The following is a 19,993-nucleotide window of genomic DNA, read 5'->3' on the forward strand; positions in this document are numbered from 1 at the left end:
GGGTTGGAGTTAATTCCACAAATTCCTAATCTATTTAAAATACCTCTCGCTATAAATTCCATTTAATTCAAATTCCTCTCAATTCCATAAATTCCATTCCCAATTCAATACGATCCCCAACAATTCCACTAATTCCAATTTAATTCCCTTAGGCTTTCAGGCTGATCATGTCACGCTTGAAACAGCTTTGCTATACTGGAAATATAGATACAAGTGGAAACAAACCGTGGAGTAAATTTTTGATAATATTGAATCCCAATTCAATTAATTTCCAAATATTCATATTTTTACAAATCAATTCAACTGTCTAATTCAAATTCAAGAATTGAATAAGAATTTCAAATTAAATTCCCTGGTGAAATCAAAAGTTTATTTGTCAGGTGCGCCGAATACAACAAGTGTAGATAGGTAAGTAAAGAAACAAACAGTAAAAAGACAGGCTATATACAGTAGCGAGGCTATAAAATGTAGCGAGGCTACATACAGACACCAGATAGTCAGGTTGATTGAGGTAGTATGTACATGTAGATATGATTAAAGTGGCTATGCATATATGATGAACAGAGAGTAGCAGTAGCTAACATGCTGTTGTGAGTAAAGCAATACTAACCACAGAAAAGACAGCTAAGTTCCAATAAAATGGGCAGAAGTGTGACTGAACAACACTACTCTAAGAGTACCTTGTGGCTGAGAAGATAGCATCAAATTTGTTCTTGAGGGGCTTCCCTTCTCCCAGGGGCCAGTTGGACTCCTCTTGGTGACAAAAGATGACATGGTCGAGGACAGCTTTAGACACACCCAGGGCTGAGATCATCTCTCTGTCCAGCTCTGCACATTTGGAGCTCAGGCTCACCTTCTCTCCATGCCTGGGAAAGCATCAACGTTTAAAAAAGGTCCAGTGCATTCAAAAACACACACCTTCAAAAGTTTGGGGTAACTTAGAAATGTACTTGTTTTTAAAAGAAAGGCACATTTTTTGTTCATTAAAATAACAAAATGATCAGAAATACAATTTAGACATTGTTAATTTTGTAAATTACTATTGTAGCTGGAAATGGCTGATTTTAATGGGATATATACATACGTGTACAGAGGCCCATTATCAGAAACCATCACTCCTGTGTTCCAATGGCACGCTGTGTTAGCTAATACAAGTTTATAATTTTAAAAGGCTAATTGGTCATTAGAAAACACTTTTGCAATTATGTTAGCTTAGCTGAAAACCGTTGTGGCGATTTAAAGCAGCAATAAAACTGGCTTTCTTTAGACTAGTTGAGTATCTGGAGCATCAGTATTTGTTTGTTTGATTATAGGCTCAAAATGTCCAGAAACAGAACTTTCTTCTGAAACTCCATCAGTCTATTGTTGTTCTGAGAAATGAAGGCTATTCAATGCGAGAAATTGCCAAGAAACTGAAGTTTTCATACAACACTGGACTACTCCCTTCACAGAACAGCGCAAGCGGTCTCTAACCAGAATAGAAAGAGTGGGAGTCCCCAGTGTACAACTGAGCAAAAGACAAGTACATCAGTGTGCTTTTCTTTAAAAAAAGAAGACATTTCTAAGTGACCCCAAACTTTTGAACGGTAGTGTATATAGAGTACTATGGATGCACGATATATCGGTGAACATATCGGAATCGGACGATATTAGATAAAAATGCCAATGTCTAGTATGACGCCCGATGTGCAAAACCGATTTCAAAGCTGACGTGCATACCTATATAACGTAGGTACATGATGTAATGACGCCATGTAAAATATTGCGCTATATCTGCAACACAGCATTCCTAAACTAGCTCACAATGTCTGCTGTGTGGATCGAGCAGTCATTTGAAAGAGTAATAATTTCAGCGAGACAACTCAAAGGCGAAATCCATTAAAGCCAAGATAATGGAATTCATTGCCCTTGACAATCAACTGTTCTCTGTCGTGGGTGATGTTGGCTTTCGCTGACTGGTCGAGCCCCAGTACACACTACCAAGTGCTCCATTTTTTCACAGTAATAGCGTCACTGCTATTAGCGCCACGACATATATACTATGGAACGCCATTTGGGTCTTTGCATGTCAAAAAAGATACAGTAGCACTGTCAAAGCTGTACAGAAAAGTCTGCAAACAAGCAAACACCGGCTATGAACGATGCGTTTACAATAGTGTTGGCAATAAAGCATAATTTGTTCAACCGCAACTTCTGGGGTAGCTTGCTATCTAGCTAGCACCAATACAAACAGCCTGAAAACAATGACCAGTAGAAACTGCAGTCATTTTCATTATTCTTAGCAATGATTCAGGAATCCTTGTGATGAAGTATTAGCTAGTTTGCCACTTGTTGTTCGCCTATTGAAATTGAACTTCTGTTCATGAAAATAAATAGCCAGTCAGCAACTTAACCCTGTTGCCCAAAGCTAACTTTATAAGCTGCCAGCTAGTTTCATCTGGCTAGTGAGGCTCGACCGCACCAGGTTGAGTTGTGAAGCTAGCCACAATAAGGATTAGGCACAATAGTGGAATTTGCAGTTTGCCTTCAAAATAAAATAGTGTGTAATTTACAGTAACGCAAATGAATACAAATAGTACAATTATGCCATACTTCTATTTTGAAGGCTAACCACAAAGTCCACTATTGTGGCTAGTCCTTATTGTTGCTAGCTTTACATAGATGGTCCGACCACCATTAATCAAATAACGGTCTTATAAATTAGGGTTATTTTAGATGATACCTAGCTAGCTACTGAAACAAGTGTCATGTATCTTTTCTCACACGCAATGACCCAAACGGCTTTCCATAGAAATCCTGGTTGAAAATGAAACGACTGAACAAAGTAACAGCACAGCAAGTAAGTGAAATAAATAGGTTTTGATTATGTTTCTGTTAATGGGGACATACGTCAATGCCAATAAAATTACTTTTTGGCCAGGGTGTGTGTAACCTTTATTTAACTAGACAAGTCAGTTAAGAACAAATTCATACTTACAATGACGGCCCGGACAACACTGGGCCAATTGTGCGCCGCACTATGGGACTCCCAATCCCGGCCGGATGTGATACTCTTGCACAGACGCAGTGCCTTAGACCGCTGCGTCCATGTGTGTGTTTTAACTATTTAACTGTTCTAGAATGCTTAAAAAGGCAACTAACATTGTAAATATCGGTATTGGCTTTATTTTATTTATTTATATCGGAAAAGACCAAAAATGTCATATTGGTGCATCACTATACAGTACCAGTCAAAAGTTGACACACCTACTCATTCAAGGTTTATCTTTATTTTTCACATTGTAGAATAATAGGGAAGACATCAAAACTATGAAATAACACATATGGAATCATGTACAGTCGTGGCCAAAAGTTGAGGACAAATTTTAATTTCCAAAGTTTGCTGCTTCAGTATCTTTAGATATTTTTGTCAGATGTTACTATGGAATACTGAAGTATAATTACAAGTATTTCATAAGTGTCAAATACTTTTGACCATTACATGAAGTTGATGCAAAGAGTCAATATTTACAGTGTTGACCCTTCTTTTTCAAGACCTCTGCAATCCGCCCTGGCATGCTGTCAATTAACTTCTGGGCCACAACCTGAATGATGGCAGCCCTTTCTTGCATAATCAATGCTTGGAGTTTGTCAGATGTTTGTCCTCCCGCCTCTTGAGGATTGACCACAAATTCTCAATGAGATTAAGGTCTGGGGAGTTTCCTGGCCATGGACCCAAAATATCGATGTTTTGTTCCCCGAGCCACGTAGTTTTCACTTTTGCCTTACGGCAAGGTGCTCCACCATGCTGGAAAAGGCATTCGTCACCAAACTGTTCCTGGATGGTTGGGAGAAGTTGCTCTCGGAGGATGTGTTGGTACCATTCTTTATTCATGGCTGTGTTCTTAGGCAAAATTGTGAGCGAGCCCACTCCCTTGGCTGAAAAGAAACCCCACACATGAATAGTCTCAGAATGCTTTACTGTTGGCATGACACAGGACTGATGGTAGCACTCACCTCGTCTTCTCCGGACAATATTTTTTCCGGATGCCCCAAACAATCGGAAAGGGGATTCAGAGAAAATTACTACCTCAGTCCGCAGCAGTCCAATCCCTGTACCTTCTGCAGAATATCAGTACTGATGTGTCCTGATGTTTTTCCTGGAGAGAAGTGGCTTCTTTGCTGCCCTTCTTGACACCAGGCCATCTTCCAAAAAGTCTTCGTCTCACTGTGCGTGCAGATTAGAGGTCGACCGATTAATCGGAATGGCCGATTACTTGGGGGCCGATTTCAAGTTTTCATAATAATCGGACATCGGTATTTTTGGGCACAAAAAAAAACTTTATTTAACTAGGCAAGTCAGTTAAAAACATATTCTTATTTTCAATGACGGCCTAGGAACGGTGGGTTAACTGCCTCGTTCAGGGGCAGAAAGACAGATTTTCACCTTGTCATTTCGGGGGATCCAATCTTGCAACCTTACAGTTAACTAGTCCAACGCAATAACGACCTGCTTCTCTTTCGTTGCACTCCACAAGGAGACTGACTGCCTGTTACGCAAATGCAGTAAGCCAAGGTAAGTTGCTAGCTAGCATTAAACTTCTTATAAAAAACAATCATAATCACTAGTTAACTACACATGGTTGATCATATTACCTAGTGTGTCCTGTGTTGCATATAATCTGACTGAGCATACAAGCATACAAGTATCTAAGTATCTGACTGAGCGGTGGTAGGCAGAAGCAGGTGCGTAAACATTCATTCAAACAGCACTTTCGTGCGTTTTGCCTGCAGCTCTTCGTTGTGCGTCAAGCATTGCGCTGTTTATGACTCCTGAGATGAGGCTGGTGTGACCGAAGTGAAATGGCTGGCTAGTTAGCGCGCTCCAATAGCGTTTCAAACTTCACTCGCTCTGAGCCCTGGGGTGGTTGTTTCCCTTGCACTGCATGGGTAACGCTGCTTCGATGTGGTGGCTGTTGTCGTTGTGTTGCTGGTTCGAGCCCAGGGAGGAGTGAGGAGAGGGACGAAGCTATACTGTTACACTGTTACATTTCCAGTGAACAGAAATCTTAACACTACAGCATACAATGACATTCTAGATGATTATGTGCTTCCTACTCTGTGGCAACAGTTTGGGAATGGCCCTTTCCTTTTTCAGCATGACAATGCCCCAGAGATCGGTGTGGAAGAACTTGACAGAGTCCTGACATCAACATGTAGGGCTGCATGATATGAGCAAAAAAAAAACTTAATATTTTGATTTGACTTGCGAAATTGAACAAAACACTTGGGGGAAATTGTTGGAATCATGGAAATAATTATTGGGCACCTAAAAAAAAAACGGTCAATTTTACCTTCTTTTCGTGGTATCCAATTGTTAGTAGTTACTATCTTGTCTCATCGCTACAACTCCCATACGGGCTCGGGAGAGACGAAGGTCGAAAGCCACGTATCTAAACTTCCGACGTCAACTGTATATTGGTTGTCACGCTCAACTAATAAAGCTTAACTTTGCGCAAGCCATTTTATAAACATTTGAATGCCGAAGGTGACGCTCTCGATGGTCACCAATCGAAGCAAGCTGTTCGACTAGGCTACTAATATTGCCTGGGATTTTTCAGCATGAAAAATGACTTGTAGATCAATGACTGTCAACATAATTATGCGATAAGTTCAACACTGATGGAAAGGACAGCTGTATTTTCGGAAGGAAGAAATAAATACATTTGAGCCCCAATAAAAATTGGTGAATGGGCGATTCGTAACATTTGAATAGATTTTCTGACCAATGCATGTTGCATTTGGATTGGTTTGGGGCTCTCACGGACCAATGTACTCCCATCTTACACATCTGAACCGGGACTGTTGCGTAGCGGTGAATCGTTACAACCCTAATATGTGTGATGTAAAGAAAATACAAAAATAAATGTCTGTCTCATAACATTGTCATAAATACGGTCTCCAGTCTATAGGCTACAGAAAAAACACATAATAAAGACTAGCCTGTAGGCTACATGACTTTAGATAGAGTCCCGTGTGGCTCAGTTGGTAAAGCATGGCTCTTGCAATGTCAGGGTTGTGGGCTCGATTCCTATGGGCGACCAGTACGAAAAAAGTAAGAAAATGTATTAACTCACTAGTGTAAGTCGCTCTGGATAAGAGCGTCTGCTAAATGACAAAAATGTAAATGTAAAAATAGAGAACAAGCATGGTTTAGGTGTGGCAGGTACCCTAGCGGTTAAGAGTGTTGGGCCAATAACCTAAGGGTTGCCAATTCGAATACCTAAGCCGACTAGGTGAAATATATGTTGATGTGCCCTTGAGAAAGAGGAGAAATTAGGGTTAAGTGCCTAAGTCGCTCTGGATAAGAGCATCTACTAAATGCCTAAAATGTTGTGTCACATATGGAACTGCTTATATTAGGTACGCTGTTTAGAACTGTGTTTTCCACTAATTGCATTTTATTAGTTGCTTCATTACAGTAGTTGCATGTTCAATAATAGGTTATATCCTTTTGACTAAGACGATAGGCTTGCTATTGTTTCCATTAAGCTCTTAACAAAAAATGTCCGGTCCTTGTATGCATGCATCGTATCAGAGGCGAAGCAAGAGTCCAAAATAAGCCCAATGTGTTTCTATGGGCTTATTTTGGGCCTAAGCTTGTTGCCTGCCATCCCGCCTTGGGAAGACTTACATTGCTAGGGCGGAAATATAAGCATCTCGTCATTATATACAGATCTCTGATAGTATGTTCTGTTGGTCACGTCATTTTACTGTAAGGACTTCTTTTTTTACCGTTTGTTTGACGGGTTGAGGGTCAATTAGTCGGCGGCAAAATTGACAAAAATGTATATCCCTAGTCCATATAATGTGTATATGTTTTCGGAGAAAATTATGTGTCGCGTTGTGTTGTTGGAGGTGTGTCAATCAGCTTAGCTCGGAAAATGTCCCCCTCGTCAACTTTCGACCCTAGGCACCTGCCAAATGGGTGGGCCGGTCCTGTGTATAATATAGTGCCTACCACTTCTCTTTAACATATTCTGTGGTTAAGGTAGAGTAACACTTAAACTCACTTGATCCTGGTGATGACCCCCTCCAGACTTCTGAACTCAGTCTTCTTGCCCTTCTGTGTTGCCTGCATGGACCTTTGAACTGCCACCTTCTCTCCATTTAGATCGGTGAACTGCAGTCGGATCTGAGCTCGCACGTCAGTCTCATGAGCATCCTAACACACCAAAGGCAATATTAGGTACATCTTATGCATGACAACCAGGGCCTAGGAACTGTGTATGCCACGGAGGATGCTATAAAAACGAGTCCTGGGTTTTCGCTGACGAGAAAAAACCTCCAGGCCTTTGTTATGAATAATGTTGACAAACATTCATATTTCTCTGCTTTGCATTGATGTATAAACAAACTCACTTGCAATGCCAACCAAGACAGACAGAGGTCCTCACCTTTGGATCATGAACAAATGTATTCCCTTTGCTTCCTGGGGGAAATTCACCAGCTGTTACATACTTCAGACACTCAATGATAGTCTGTGGCCAGAGGAGGAAAAAAAGAGGATTAAAATAAGTCCTTGAATCTACCAGCATAGCTAACTGTCTGCAATGCACACCAACCAATAGAAGCAGGCTAGGTCAAAAATCATGCAATACTGTGCATCTCGCACCCACTATACCATCAAGAAGTGTGATAAGGTTTTGCATTTATTGGCTAATGATCCCTTTCTATGGTAATGTCAATTAATGTAATGTTATACTAACTTTTTTTGTTGCAGGGCAGCATACAAGTTGTATAAATCTCATGCAACCTACCGTTTTACCAGCACCATTGGGTCCCACTAACACAGTCAAGGGATTAAAGAATGATATGACTTGTTTGTCTTTGTCTTCCACTCCAAAGCTCCTCACACCGAGGATGCTCATCTTCTCAATTCTGGACATCTTTGCACCTTTATTGGGTTCAGCTGGGGAACAAGAGCTTAAATGAGCATTCTCAGCAGATGCCAACTTCTAATAGCAAAAGTAATTTAATTACCGAATGGGTGAAAACACCCCCTAGTCTCGTGTGACCCCACTGACAGTTTGGGTCAAATCTTTGTGGAACGTTCGCTATCTAACCTATCCTGCGGTGTAATGTGTTTAGCTCCACCCAGTGTACAAAACATTAAGAACACCTGCCCTTTCCATGACAGACTGACCAGGAGAAAGCTATGACCCCTTATTGATGTCCACTTCAATCAGTGTAGATGATGGAGGAGACAGGTGAAAGCTGCACTATGCAGAAATCGCTCCGCCATTTCCTAAAATTCTAGTGTCTAATTTCAAATGACAAAACAAGCATGTACAGTGCCTTCAGAAAGTATTCAGACCCCTTGCCCTTTTCCACTTTGTTTTGGTTCCTCTAAAATGGATGAAAGAATAACATATTAAAAAATTATGAAATTTAAATGTAAAAAAAAAAGCTCAGGAATCTACACACAATACCCCATAATGACAAAGTAAAAGCAGGTTCAAACATTGTTGAAAATGTATTTTTTTAAAACCAACAGAAATACCTTATATACAGAAGTATTCAGACCCTTTGCTATGCGACAAAATTGAGCTCAGGTGCATGTTGTTTCCATTGATCATCCATGAAAATGTTTGTACCTTTTCATTGGGGTCCAATTATGGTAAAGCCAAAAGATTGGACATGATTTGGAAAGGCACACACGTCTATATAAGGTCCCACAGTTTACAGTGCATGTCAGAGCAAAAACCAAGCCATGAGGTTGAAGTACTTGTCCGTAGTGGTCGAGACAGGATTGTGTTGAGGCACAGATCTGGGGAAGGGTACCAAAAAATGTCTGCAGCATTGAAGGTCCCTAGGAACACAGTGGCCTCCATTCTTAAATGGAAGAAGTTTGGAACCCCCAAGACACTTCCTGGCTGCCTAGCCAAACTGAGCAATTGGGGGAGAAGGGCCTTGGTCAGGGAGGTGACCAAGAACCCAATATTCCCTCTGACAGAGCTCCAGAGTTCCTCTGTGAAGATGGGAGAACCTTCCAAAAGGACAACCATCTCTACAGCGCTCCACCAATCAAGCCTTTATAGTAGAGTGGCCCAAAGGAAGACACTCTTCAGTAAAAGGGACATGACAGCCCACTTGGAGTTTGCCAGAAGGCACCTAAAGACACTCAGACCATGAGAAACGTGATCATCTTTGGCCTGAATGCCAACCGTCATGTATGGAGGAAACCAAGCACCATCCCTATGGTGACACATGGTGGTGGCAGCATCATGCTGTGGGGATGTTTTTCACGGCAGTGACTGGAAGACGAGTCAGTATCGGGCAAAGATGAACAGAGCAAAGTACAGAGAGATCCTTGACGAAAACCTGCTCAGGACCTCAGACTGGAGTGAAGGTTCACCTTCCAACAGGACAACGACACTAAGCACACAGCCAAGACACAACAGGAGTGGCTTCAGGACAAGTATCTGAATGTCCTTGAGTGACCCAGCCAGAGCCCGGACTTGAACCTGTTCGAGCATCTCTTTGGAGAGAACTGAAAATAGCTGTACAGCCACGAACCCCATCCAACCTGACAGAGCTTGAGAGGATCTGCAGAGAAGAATGCAAGAAACTCCCCAAATACAAGTGTGCCAAGCTTGTAGTGTCCTAACCAAGAACACTCAAGGCTGTAATCACTGCCAAAGGTACTTCAACAAATTACTGAGTAAAGGGCCTGAATAATTTTAATACATTTGTAAAAACCTGTTTTTGCTTTGTCATTACAGGGTATTTGTGTGTAGATTGTTTTTTTTCATCAATTTTAAAATAAGGCTGTAACCTAACAATGTGGAAAAAGTCAAGGGTCTGAATACTTTCCAAAGACACTATTTTTCACTTTAGAAAAATAAGTGTTAACTGCATTGTTGGTTAATGTCTTGTAAGTAAGCATTTCACTGTAAGGTTGTATTCAGCACATGTGACAAATACAACTTGTTTTGCATAGTGTAGATTATCATTGTACAATCCAAACAGCTGTGAAATATATTTTCCATAACCTAAAATATTGTATTTTCTACTGTTTAAGGTTGGTGTAAAAAAAAAAGAGAAAAAAAGAACGCAAATAGCGAACAGAACACACCTACCCTTTCCTAGACTTAACTTCAATTAAAATAAAAAACATCTAGAACTCACCTTCCTATGTGAATTTGGTCGGGTTGGCCAAAAAGTTAAAACTTCATACAATTGAGACATGGATTGCGTGTGTGTTTCATTCAGACGTTGAACGGGCAAGACAACATATCTTAGTACCTTATAATGGATTATGGTAGTAGCTGCCATGCACTCCGGCTTGTGTCAAGAAATGCAACGCTGCTGGGTTTCTCACGCTCAACAGTTTTCAGTGTGTATTAAGAATGGTCTTCCACCCAAAGGACATCCAGACATCTTGACACAACCGTGGGAAGCATTGGAGTCAACCTGGGCCAGCATCCCTGTGGAACGCTTTCGACACCTTGACACCTGTGAGGGCACCTGTGAGGGCAAACTCAATAGTAGGGAGGTGTTCTTAAATGTTTTGTACACTGTATATTGTAACCTAGAAGCTAGCTATTCATTTGGAAACATTGCAAAAGCACAGTATCGTTTTGGACTACACGGGCATATGTGATTTATCAACAGCAATGGCCAGATAATGTCTAACAAGCTAACGTTACTGGTAGCTAGCTAGCAAGCAAACTTCGAAAGCTAACGTTAGCTTAGAGACCAACAGCGAATTACTTTTCACTATTTAACATTTGTGAACAGAAAGACCAACAATTGCAATGAGAAGAATGTACGGAGGCATCTTGAGACAATAAAGCATGTCGAAAAAAATTACCTTATTTTTTTAGCAGCGAAAGTTCTTACTAGACTTGCCGCGCTGACCAAAACCGTGACGTCGCAGCATCCGCTCATCAAACGCAACTACCGGTGTTATTACTTTTTTTGTCCAGTAGAGGGCAGGAAAAAACTGTGGGAAGATGTGTTGTGGCCTAGGAAGAAAAAAATACTTGATATTTTCGTCTTTGAGATTTGATTGGCAGATCGCATCCAACTTTTAGGTGCGTACTGCACTGGTGTGTGAGGCCATTCAGAGCCTACCTACATTATATTATTTGATACAATAATAACTAATAAATAAAATGAAAATTGCCCTCTCTCTAAAAAACACACCACCCATTCCAATATTTAACTATGACTAGTCCTACTCCAGACCAACGGTGTGAGAGGGCATATCACTACCACTCAACACCCCTTACAACTGTTCTGCAGTAAATCCTTCCAATCCCAAGTAATTCCTGTTTGTCCTATATTTTATTTATTTTTAATCCCAGCCCCTATCCCCGCAGGAGGCCTTTTGCCTTTTGGTAGGCCATCATTGTAAAAAATAATTAGTTCTAAACTGACTTGCCTCGTTAATTAAAGGTTTAATAAAAAATAATTATCGGCCGCTGCCACCACAACCTCTATTTTCTGTGACTTTCGAGCCATCCATTTCTGCAGTACAATTCACAACCATGTCTATGAATGTTAAAAAGCCCACTTTACTGAAGCACATAATGTATACTTCCCATCAGTCTCTCTTCATCTCTGCCTACTCACAGGAATCCTGTACTACTCTAACACTGGCAACCTCAATCTGCCTCTCTCACCAGACACATCCAATCTCCAGCCCCATGATTACCCCCAAAACGAACACACACAACTTTCTCCACCGATACCACACATTCGGTAGTCTCATGCCCTCCTGCACACTTCTCACATCTAGGCATCTCCCTTCTACATACTGCTGCAATATTTTTCGGAACATAAGCTCTCAGGGTATAACTGACTACCTTGACCTTATCTGGTGACGACTCAGCATGACAGATAATGTCTTCTCTATTTCCCCACCGGATCGACGTCTCACCAAACAGCAGGTGTTACAAACACCGTGAATCTTCCATTTCAACTGCTCCTCCTCAACACTTAATGCCACCCCCGTTATCACCCTGCACCGTTATCACCCTGCACCGGAGAGAATTCACATCACAATTCTTGTACCTAATCTCACAATCTCACAAAATCTCACAATTCCTCCCTCTGGGAGGAAACACAATAAATCATCACAAGTCCACTCTGAGTTACTTCACCAACTCAACAGTCCCCAACCTCTCCTCCACCTAACCTTACACCACATATGGATCAATCAAAAGGCAAGGAATCATTCTCTCTACAAATCTCACTCCCACTGGGACAAAATCATCCTTATCATCCTTGGCCTCGCCGTAGGTACTTCACCCTCAATCTCAACAAGTTCCATCACTGAACTACTGGAGATCGTATCCCTGTTTTTGCACTTGATGCCCACCTTCCTCACCTCACTGCTTCCCTCTACACTCAACTTATTCTCAGCAGTCATCACTGCACCTGCCACCACATTTAATTCATCCTCACTCTCGTCATGTTCCATTTCCTCCTCAAACTTTTCCAAAAGTTCTGTGCGATCCTCCATTCCATATTCACTCAAACATTTTCAATGTTTCTCCTTTTTTTCTTATCCATCATCTTTTCCTTCACCAGATCTTTCAGAAGGCCCCACTCCATGTTTATTCATGATATGCTGTACTTTCTTGGTATCTTCAACCTAGGGTGGCAGGTAGCCTATTGGTTAGAGTGTTGGACTTATAACCCAAAGTGAAAATCTGTTGTTCTTCTCCTGAACAAGACAGTTAACCCACTGCTTGTAGAATAATAATTTGTTCTCAACTGACTTGCCTAGTAAAATAAATAAAAGGTCAGAGATCATCAAATAGATTCAGCTGCTGCCTGATTTGTTGTTGAGGGACCAGAACACAATTACAGTCAAATAAATAAAAGGTCAGAGATCATCAAATAGATTCAGCCGCCGGCTGATTTTTTTGTTGAGGGACCAGAACACAATTACAAATAATTTGTAGACTGCAAATTCACCACAAGAAGCCCAAACAGATACAATATTTGACTAAAACATCATCATTTCAAAAATTGCTTACATTTGTATACGATCACGTGTATCTCTCTATTATGTGTGGGAATACTTGGGAACAGATTTCTTAAATAAAAATAACTTGGAGCTGATTTCCTGGTGTTTTTATAGTCTTATGTCTGACAATTATACCTTTTTTTTTGCTCAGAAATAGGGGGACGAATAAAACCACCCGCAGGCCGTAAATTGAGGAACCCTGACATAGGTTGTGGCCACTGGCCAGAGGGGTATACTACAAAGTAGGTTCAATGTGTTTTTGGTTGCTGAGTCAATTCGACCATGCCCATTTCAAGCTAATCATCAAAAAATAAATAGCTACATAACCACCGGCTGTAGCTGTTTACAACACACGTTACCTTCTTACATGTAAAAAGAACACCAGCATAATGACTTTTTTTATTGACGTCTTTAAGCTAGCCAGCTAGTTAACGTTAGCTCATGGTTTGTGTAGTCATACTTTTTCATGTGATGACATGCTAGCTAGCATTAGCCCATCAGGGAAGGGATATTTAGCTAACGTTAGCTAGTTAACATTAACTCACCGTTTGTGCAGTCAGAAGTTGACTAGCTTAGCCCACAAAGGACTTATGGGCTCAATATTATCCCCATACAAAACACAGAAATGGTTTTGTTCCATGAGTGCATCTGTTGTACATGACTAATCAAATGACCTGTGAAGTCAGTTAGAAATGTCAGCAGGGATGGAAATTAAGCTAGCCTGAGGAAAGTACTTTTCAAAATGGGCTAGTGGACAAGGTGCCAAACTAGCCGGACACAGCACACCATCTACTGCATCTTGCCTATGCCGTTTGGCCATCGCTCATCCATATATTTATATGTACATATTCTTATTCATTCCTTTACACTTGTGTGTAAAAGGTAGTTGTTGTGAAATTGTTAGATTACTTGTTAGATATTACTGCATGGTCGGAACTAAAAGCACAAACATTTCGCTACACTCGCACTAACATCTGCTAACCATGTGTATGTGATCAATAAAGTTTGATTTGAAATGACTAGTAGAAAATATGCCCAACTAGCCTGACACAGCAGTGAAATGGCTAGTAGAAAATATGCCAAACTAGCCTGACAGCAGTGAAATTTTGCATTTGCAAACATCGCATGCCACAGATTTAGGACCTGAATGTTACCTGGGCTGGTAGAATTTGTGGTCTGCTGGCTAGTGCCCAAAATCGTTTTGTTCCATCCCTACATGTCACTCCTTTTCTTTGACCTCACAGCTGAGGGTTTTAACTTTCCTCTTGAGAATTAGAATCACAAGTACAGCCTTATAGCTCATCACAATACTTCACCTCTTCGGGCAAATTGTACCCTAGACTGTCCTGATCATCTAGTTGAGCATTCCAGATAATTCCTCCATTCCAGCAGAAATGTCCCATCCACATAGTAGGATTTTAGATGTGCAGATAGACCAAAGCACAGTCTATTGTATCGTTACTATAGTCAAGTCTGTGGGTTATGGTATTTAAATATCGATGTTAACATTTTAGTAATCAACCTAGCTAGCTAGTAAAAGTAACTTTTTTTTGTCTTTCAGCCGGCCATACCGGAAACCCAGTGACAAAACAAGGGCCTTCAGCTGCCAAATTCCGTTAGAAGAAGGTAGCTCATCCACCATGTCAGAACAGGAAGATCCAAACACATCCACTATGGCAGAAGAGAAAGATCCAGACTCATCTACCATGGCAGACGATGAAGTAACAGGCCCCACGGCCACTAAAGAACGTAAGAAACTGCTTGTCTGCACAGTTGGGAAAGAGAGATGGCCCTGTATTTACCAGAAAAGGAAGCTCATCCACCATGGCAGAAGAGGAAGATCTAGACTCATCCACCATGGTAGAAGAGGAAGATCCAGACATTGTTCTCATGATGTTGCTTGCAAGCAAGATGAAACATCACAGAGGACCACTGTATGAGTCATAAACTCAGCAAAAAAAGGAAAGTCCTCTCACTGTCAACTGCATTTATTTTCAGCAAACTTAACATGTGTAAATATTTGTATGAACATAACAAGATTCAACAACTGAGACATAAACTGAACAAGTTCCACAGATGTGACTAACAGAAATTGAATAATGTGTCCCTGAACAAAGGTGGGTTCAAAATCAAAAGTAACAGTCAGTATCTGGTGTGGCCACCAGCTGCATTAAGTACTGCAGTGCATCTCCTCCTTATGGACTGCACCAGATTTGCCAGTTCTTGCCGTGAGGTGTTACCACACTCTTCCACCAAGGCACCTGCAAGTTCCCGGACATTTCTGGGGGAAATGGCCCTAGCCCTCACCCTCCGATCCAACAGGTCCCAGACATGCTCAATGGGATTGAGATCCAGGCTCTTTGCTGGCCATGGCAAAACACTAACATTCCTGTCTTGCAGGAAATCACACACAGAACAAGCAGTATGGCAGGTGGCATTGTCATGCTGGAGGGTCATGTCAGGATGAGCCTGCAGGAAGGGTACCACATGAGGGAGGAGGATGTCTTCCCTGTAACGCACAGCGTTGGGATTGCCTGCAATGACAACAAGCTCAGCCTGATGATGCTGTAGCACACCTCCCCAGACCATGATGGACCCTCCACCTCCAAATCAATCCCGCTCCAGAGTACAGGCCTCGGTGTAACGGTCATTCCTTCGACAATAAACACTCACCCCTGGTGAGACAAAACCACGACTCGTCAGTGAAGAGCACTTTTTGCCAGTCCTGTCTGGTCCAGCAACGGTGGGTTTGTGCCCATAGGGGACGTTGTTGCCGGTGATGTCTGGTGAGAACCTGCCTTACAACAGGTCTAAAAGCCCTCAATCCAGCCTCTTTCAGCCTATTGCGGACAGTCTGAGCACTGATGGAGGGATTGTGCGTTGCTGGTGTAACTCGGACAGTTGGTACCTGTCCCGCAGGTGTGATGTTCAGATGTACCGATCCTGTGCAGGTGTTGTTACACGTGGTCTACCACTGCGAGGACGATCAGCTGTCCACCCTGTCTCCCTGTAGCGCTGACGCTTAGGCGTCTCACAGTACGGACAGTGCAATTTATTGCCATGGCCACATCTGCAGTCCTCATGCCTCCTTGCGGCATGCCTACGGCACATTCACGCAGATGAGCAGGGACCCTGGGCATCTATCTTTCTTTTGGTGTTTTTCAGAGTCAGTAGAAAGGCCTCTTTAGTGTCCTAAGTTTTCGTAACTGTGCCTACCGTCTGTAAGCTGTTAGTGTCTTAACGACCATTCCACAGGTGCATGTTCGTTAATTGTTTATGGTTCATTGAACAAGCATGGCTGTTTCGAGTACGCTTACACTGGCATGATGTTTTGATAACCGTGTAAAACTCTAGGATAAGGGAACTTTTATCAATATATTCACTTGTATTTACCCCCCAAAATGAAATGCTAATTAGCTGCTAAAATGTTCAAAAGGAGGCCTTCACAGGGTTCCTACTACTGTATCTGTCTAGATGGGAGGGCGAAGTTTGAGAGAGTGGAAGTGTGTATGTGTTTGTATTTATCTTTTGATATACTGGTCAGTATCATAATCCATATTTCATCAATTTACAGTTATATTTTCATTATTATTCTTAATTTTAACTAGTTGTGTGAATGAGAGTATGTGATGTCATTTTGCTGTATTATCATTTTGTTCTCTTTATGTTCCCTCTATCTCTGATCACAGATTTGCACCTGTGACAGAGGGGAAGTGTATTTATTTGGGCGCTATGGGGAGGGGCTACAAGTCTACTCAGTTCTGGGCCTGGGAGAGCCCTTCTGTATTGCCATCTGTACTATGATTTGTTTGTTATTTTTAGCCTGAGGGATGTAAGAATATACATTAAATCTCCCTTTACTTTTCGCATGATACAACATGATCCTGAGTTTCATTCAATACATTCCAGGCAACGGCCGGTCTGTGACAATGTAGCTATCATAAAGAACTACAAATGCCATGATGATCTGGACAAGACTGCCGAATAGAGGCAAAGTTAAGAATCCCTCTGGATTAACTATCTAATGTTAGCTAAATGTAGTAATGAATAAATTGGCAACATTTCTTTAAATAAACAATTCTGGGAACTGTCTTGTGCAAGTTTTAAATTGACACAATACCTGTTAGCAAATGTGTCAGCTAGAGATGATGTGCAGGAGCCTGCAGGGATTTGTAGTCTCGCATGTTTAAAAAAAAACTTTGATGCTAATTAACATTTTCAAATTTGAGAGTAAATAGAGGCAAATATATTTATAAAATTCACATTGTGTGAGAGAAATTTGCATGGTTATCAAAACATCACACCTGGGTAAGCCTACAGTACAATCCCCTATGTGAAAAATATATGGTGGGGAAATGATTGGAACCATTTCCCTGCTTGACCTAGGTTTTGTGGGTATTATGACACCTCCAATGTGGGGCTCTATTACATGAGCAAACCGTGAGTAGAGACAGAAGTAATGTGGTCGAGCGAGCATTGGACGGGTCCTGTGAGCGCACAGGCCAGTCGAGAGTGAAAATTGAACTTGAGAGCTTGCAAGAATAATTTTGAGTGAGAAGAACATAATTGTCACGATTTTTTTTAAAAGTCTTAAACAGAACATATAGAACTGTAAGCAAAGAAACGTGTAAAACATTTATTTGAACACATTCAATTGTCCACCAGCAAGTCACTTGTCAATGTCAAGTTTTCGCTCTCAAATTCTCAATTTGTTCTCTTCTGAAGTCTTGGAACCTTTGTGGTTAGGATTTCAGGCGGGTGGGGGGCTTAAAGGCGGGTGCTTGTATAAAAACCTTAGATTGGTCACTTTCACTGGAGTGATGGACCAACTAAACAAATTCATGCCATTGCCCAGTCCAGTGTTGTGATTGGCTATTACGAGCCTTCTGTTTGTGATGCATTGCGGAGTTACTGTTTAGCAAGCTAGCCGACTTGAGTAAGATAGCGCCAAACGACTTGGGAAACCCAGCAGCTTAATAACCAAATCATTTGGGAAATTTGAATAGGTATACTATACCTTGAGTTGAGTGGAATCTACTTGCTAAAGTTAGCTAGGTAATTAGTTGTTAGCCAGGAACGTTTCTCTGTAAAACGAAAAGCAGACAGTCAGCTTTAGCAAACACCAAAAAGAGTCCAATAACTGCAGGCAGGAACCAATATTTAGGGTATTAAGCCCAAGGACGGACGGACGCACGCACGCACACACACACACACAGGGCCTTTTTATTATGTGACGACATGAAAGAAAGAACCTGCTACAGTTCATACAGTACATATCCAGTACAAAATAATATAATGTAAACTGATAAACCAGCTAAACTCAGGTTAACATGTCAAAATCAGCTTTCTTCACCAAATACATTTGCATGTACAGGAATTTGACTCTGTAAAATGGTGCTGTCACAAACAGAATTTACAGACAATTAGCACAAACAAAAAACTTATGCAGAATTTCCACAGATCCATATACACAGTACACTAAGCTACATTATAAATCACAAAGGAAGTCTCATCAGATCAGATATTATCAGCAAGCCAGAGCAAAGATAAGTGATAAATGTATCATTCAATTTAAGTTTCCACTGAAAAACAATGACATGAGCTCTGTCCCAATTAATCTCTGTTCAGCTCCTCGCTTCCGCTCTACTTGTATCCTTCTCAAAACCCATTGGAATTGGTCTGAGGTAAGGAACCTTGGGTTGTCTCATCCAATGGAGTTTTAGTAGGTGCTATGGTCAGTCCTGCATCCTTAGCTCTGTCTATGAATTTGAGTGGTTCAATTTCTCCGGCCCCATCCCTCAGGTTTCTACCGAAACAGGGGCGGGGAGTGTGCTTTGTTGTTTCAACTCCTGATTGCCACTTTAAGAAACACATAAATGAGCATACAAGTATGTTTAAGCATACATGACTTAAGAGTGCAGTGCCATACCTTTAGCTCCCAGGTGCGCCAGAGCTGACACACTAAAGATGAAGTTGCATCAGATGTCTTGACCACCCTCTGGCTGTTCTCCAGAGGTGTCCCAGGAACTGTTTGTGGCCACGTCACCTCCCTCAGAACTAGGGAAGATCTTCTTTAAAAAAAAGAGTCAAAGTCCCAACTTAAAATTGTTGTACAATCCATATACATTGGTAAAAATGTAAACAAAAGTAGGGCACTAGAGTTTGTGGAAGGTGGAGGAATACATAATATATGTGCTAAGTTGTGTAAGTCATAAAATGAGTTGGTGACTCACTGGTCCAAATTTGGCTCCCTCTGTCTCATTGGTGTAGTGGTCTATGGCGTTGGAGTAGAAGCCTGACTCCACCTAGTCAAACATGTTCTCTCTACACACACTGACCTGTCTCCTGAGAACAACTGCAGTGCGAGAAATGTCAGAGTTCACTTGGAGTTTAAATGTTTTAAAATCTTAATGTTGCATTTAAAGTAACAGTCCATTTAACGATTGCTGTGGTTGTATCAAAAGAGGCAACTAAGGACAATTTAGCCAAATGAGTGATAACACAAGATGTGGGACTGAGCCAAACTGTAGGGCAATTCCACATTAACAGAGTGATGCTGACAGATTTTTAAAAACACTTGAAAAAAAAAACACTTTAAAAAGTGTATGTCAAACACAAACCAATGATTTTAAAGTGAAACATACCCGCAAAACACCAGTCTCAATGTCAACAGTGAAGAGGCGACTACGGGATGCTGGCATTCTAGGCAGAATTCCTCTGTCCAGTGTCTGTGTTCTTTTATTGGCCAGTCTGAGATTTGGCTTTTCTTTGCAACTCTGCCTAGAAGGCCAGCATACCGGAGTCGCCTCTTCACTGTTGACGTTGAGACTGGTGTTTTGCGGGTACTATTTAATGAAGCTGCCAGTTGAGGACTTGTGAGGCATCTGTTTCTCAAACTAGACACTCTAATGCACTTGTCCTCTTGCTCAGTTGTGCACTGGGGCCTCCCACTCCTCTTTCTATTCTGGTTGG

The 19,993-nt window shown here is 41.4% G+C and overlaps 1 protein-coding gene across 3 annotated transcripts in view; it reads right to left on the reverse strand.

Annotated features, from left to right (window-relative positions):
* LOC109892985 (RAD50 homolog, double strand break repair protein) overlaps window positions 1-18,057 on the reverse strand; it is a 48,876-nt gene extending 30,819 nt beyond the window's left edge. Inside the window, exons 1-6 of one of the 3 annotated variants that reach the window (XM_031826939.1) lie at window positions 10,856-10,972; window positions 10,288-10,509; window positions 7,800-7,951; window positions 7,437-7,520; window positions 7,053-7,204; window positions 681-866 (exon numbers count right to left, since the gene is read on the reverse strand). In XM_031826939.1, the coding sequence (XP_031682799.1) occupies window positions 681-866; window positions 7,053-7,204; window positions 7,437-7,520; window positions 7,800-7,928 (551 nt within the window). In that variant the 5' untranslated portion in view covers window positions 7,929-7,951; window positions 10,288-10,509; window positions 10,856-10,972. Of the gene's footprint in view, window positions 1-680; window positions 867-7,052; window positions 7,205-7,436; window positions 7,521-7,799; window positions 7,952-10,287; window positions 10,510-10,855; window positions 10,990-18,038 lie in introns of those variants that run through there. The other 2 variants (XM_020485936.2, XM_020485934.2) reach the window with 2 other exon arrangements.
* Window positions 18,058-19,993: the final 1,936 nt, after the last annotated feature.

Source organism: Oncorhynchus kisutch, linkage group LG6 (genome assembly GCF_002021735.2).
Source record: "Oncorhynchus kisutch isolate 150728-3 linkage group LG6, Okis_V2, whole genome shotgun sequence".
Lineage (NCBI taxonomy): Eukaryota > Metazoa > Chordata > Actinopteri > Salmoniformes > Salmonidae > Oncorhynchus > Oncorhynchus kisutch.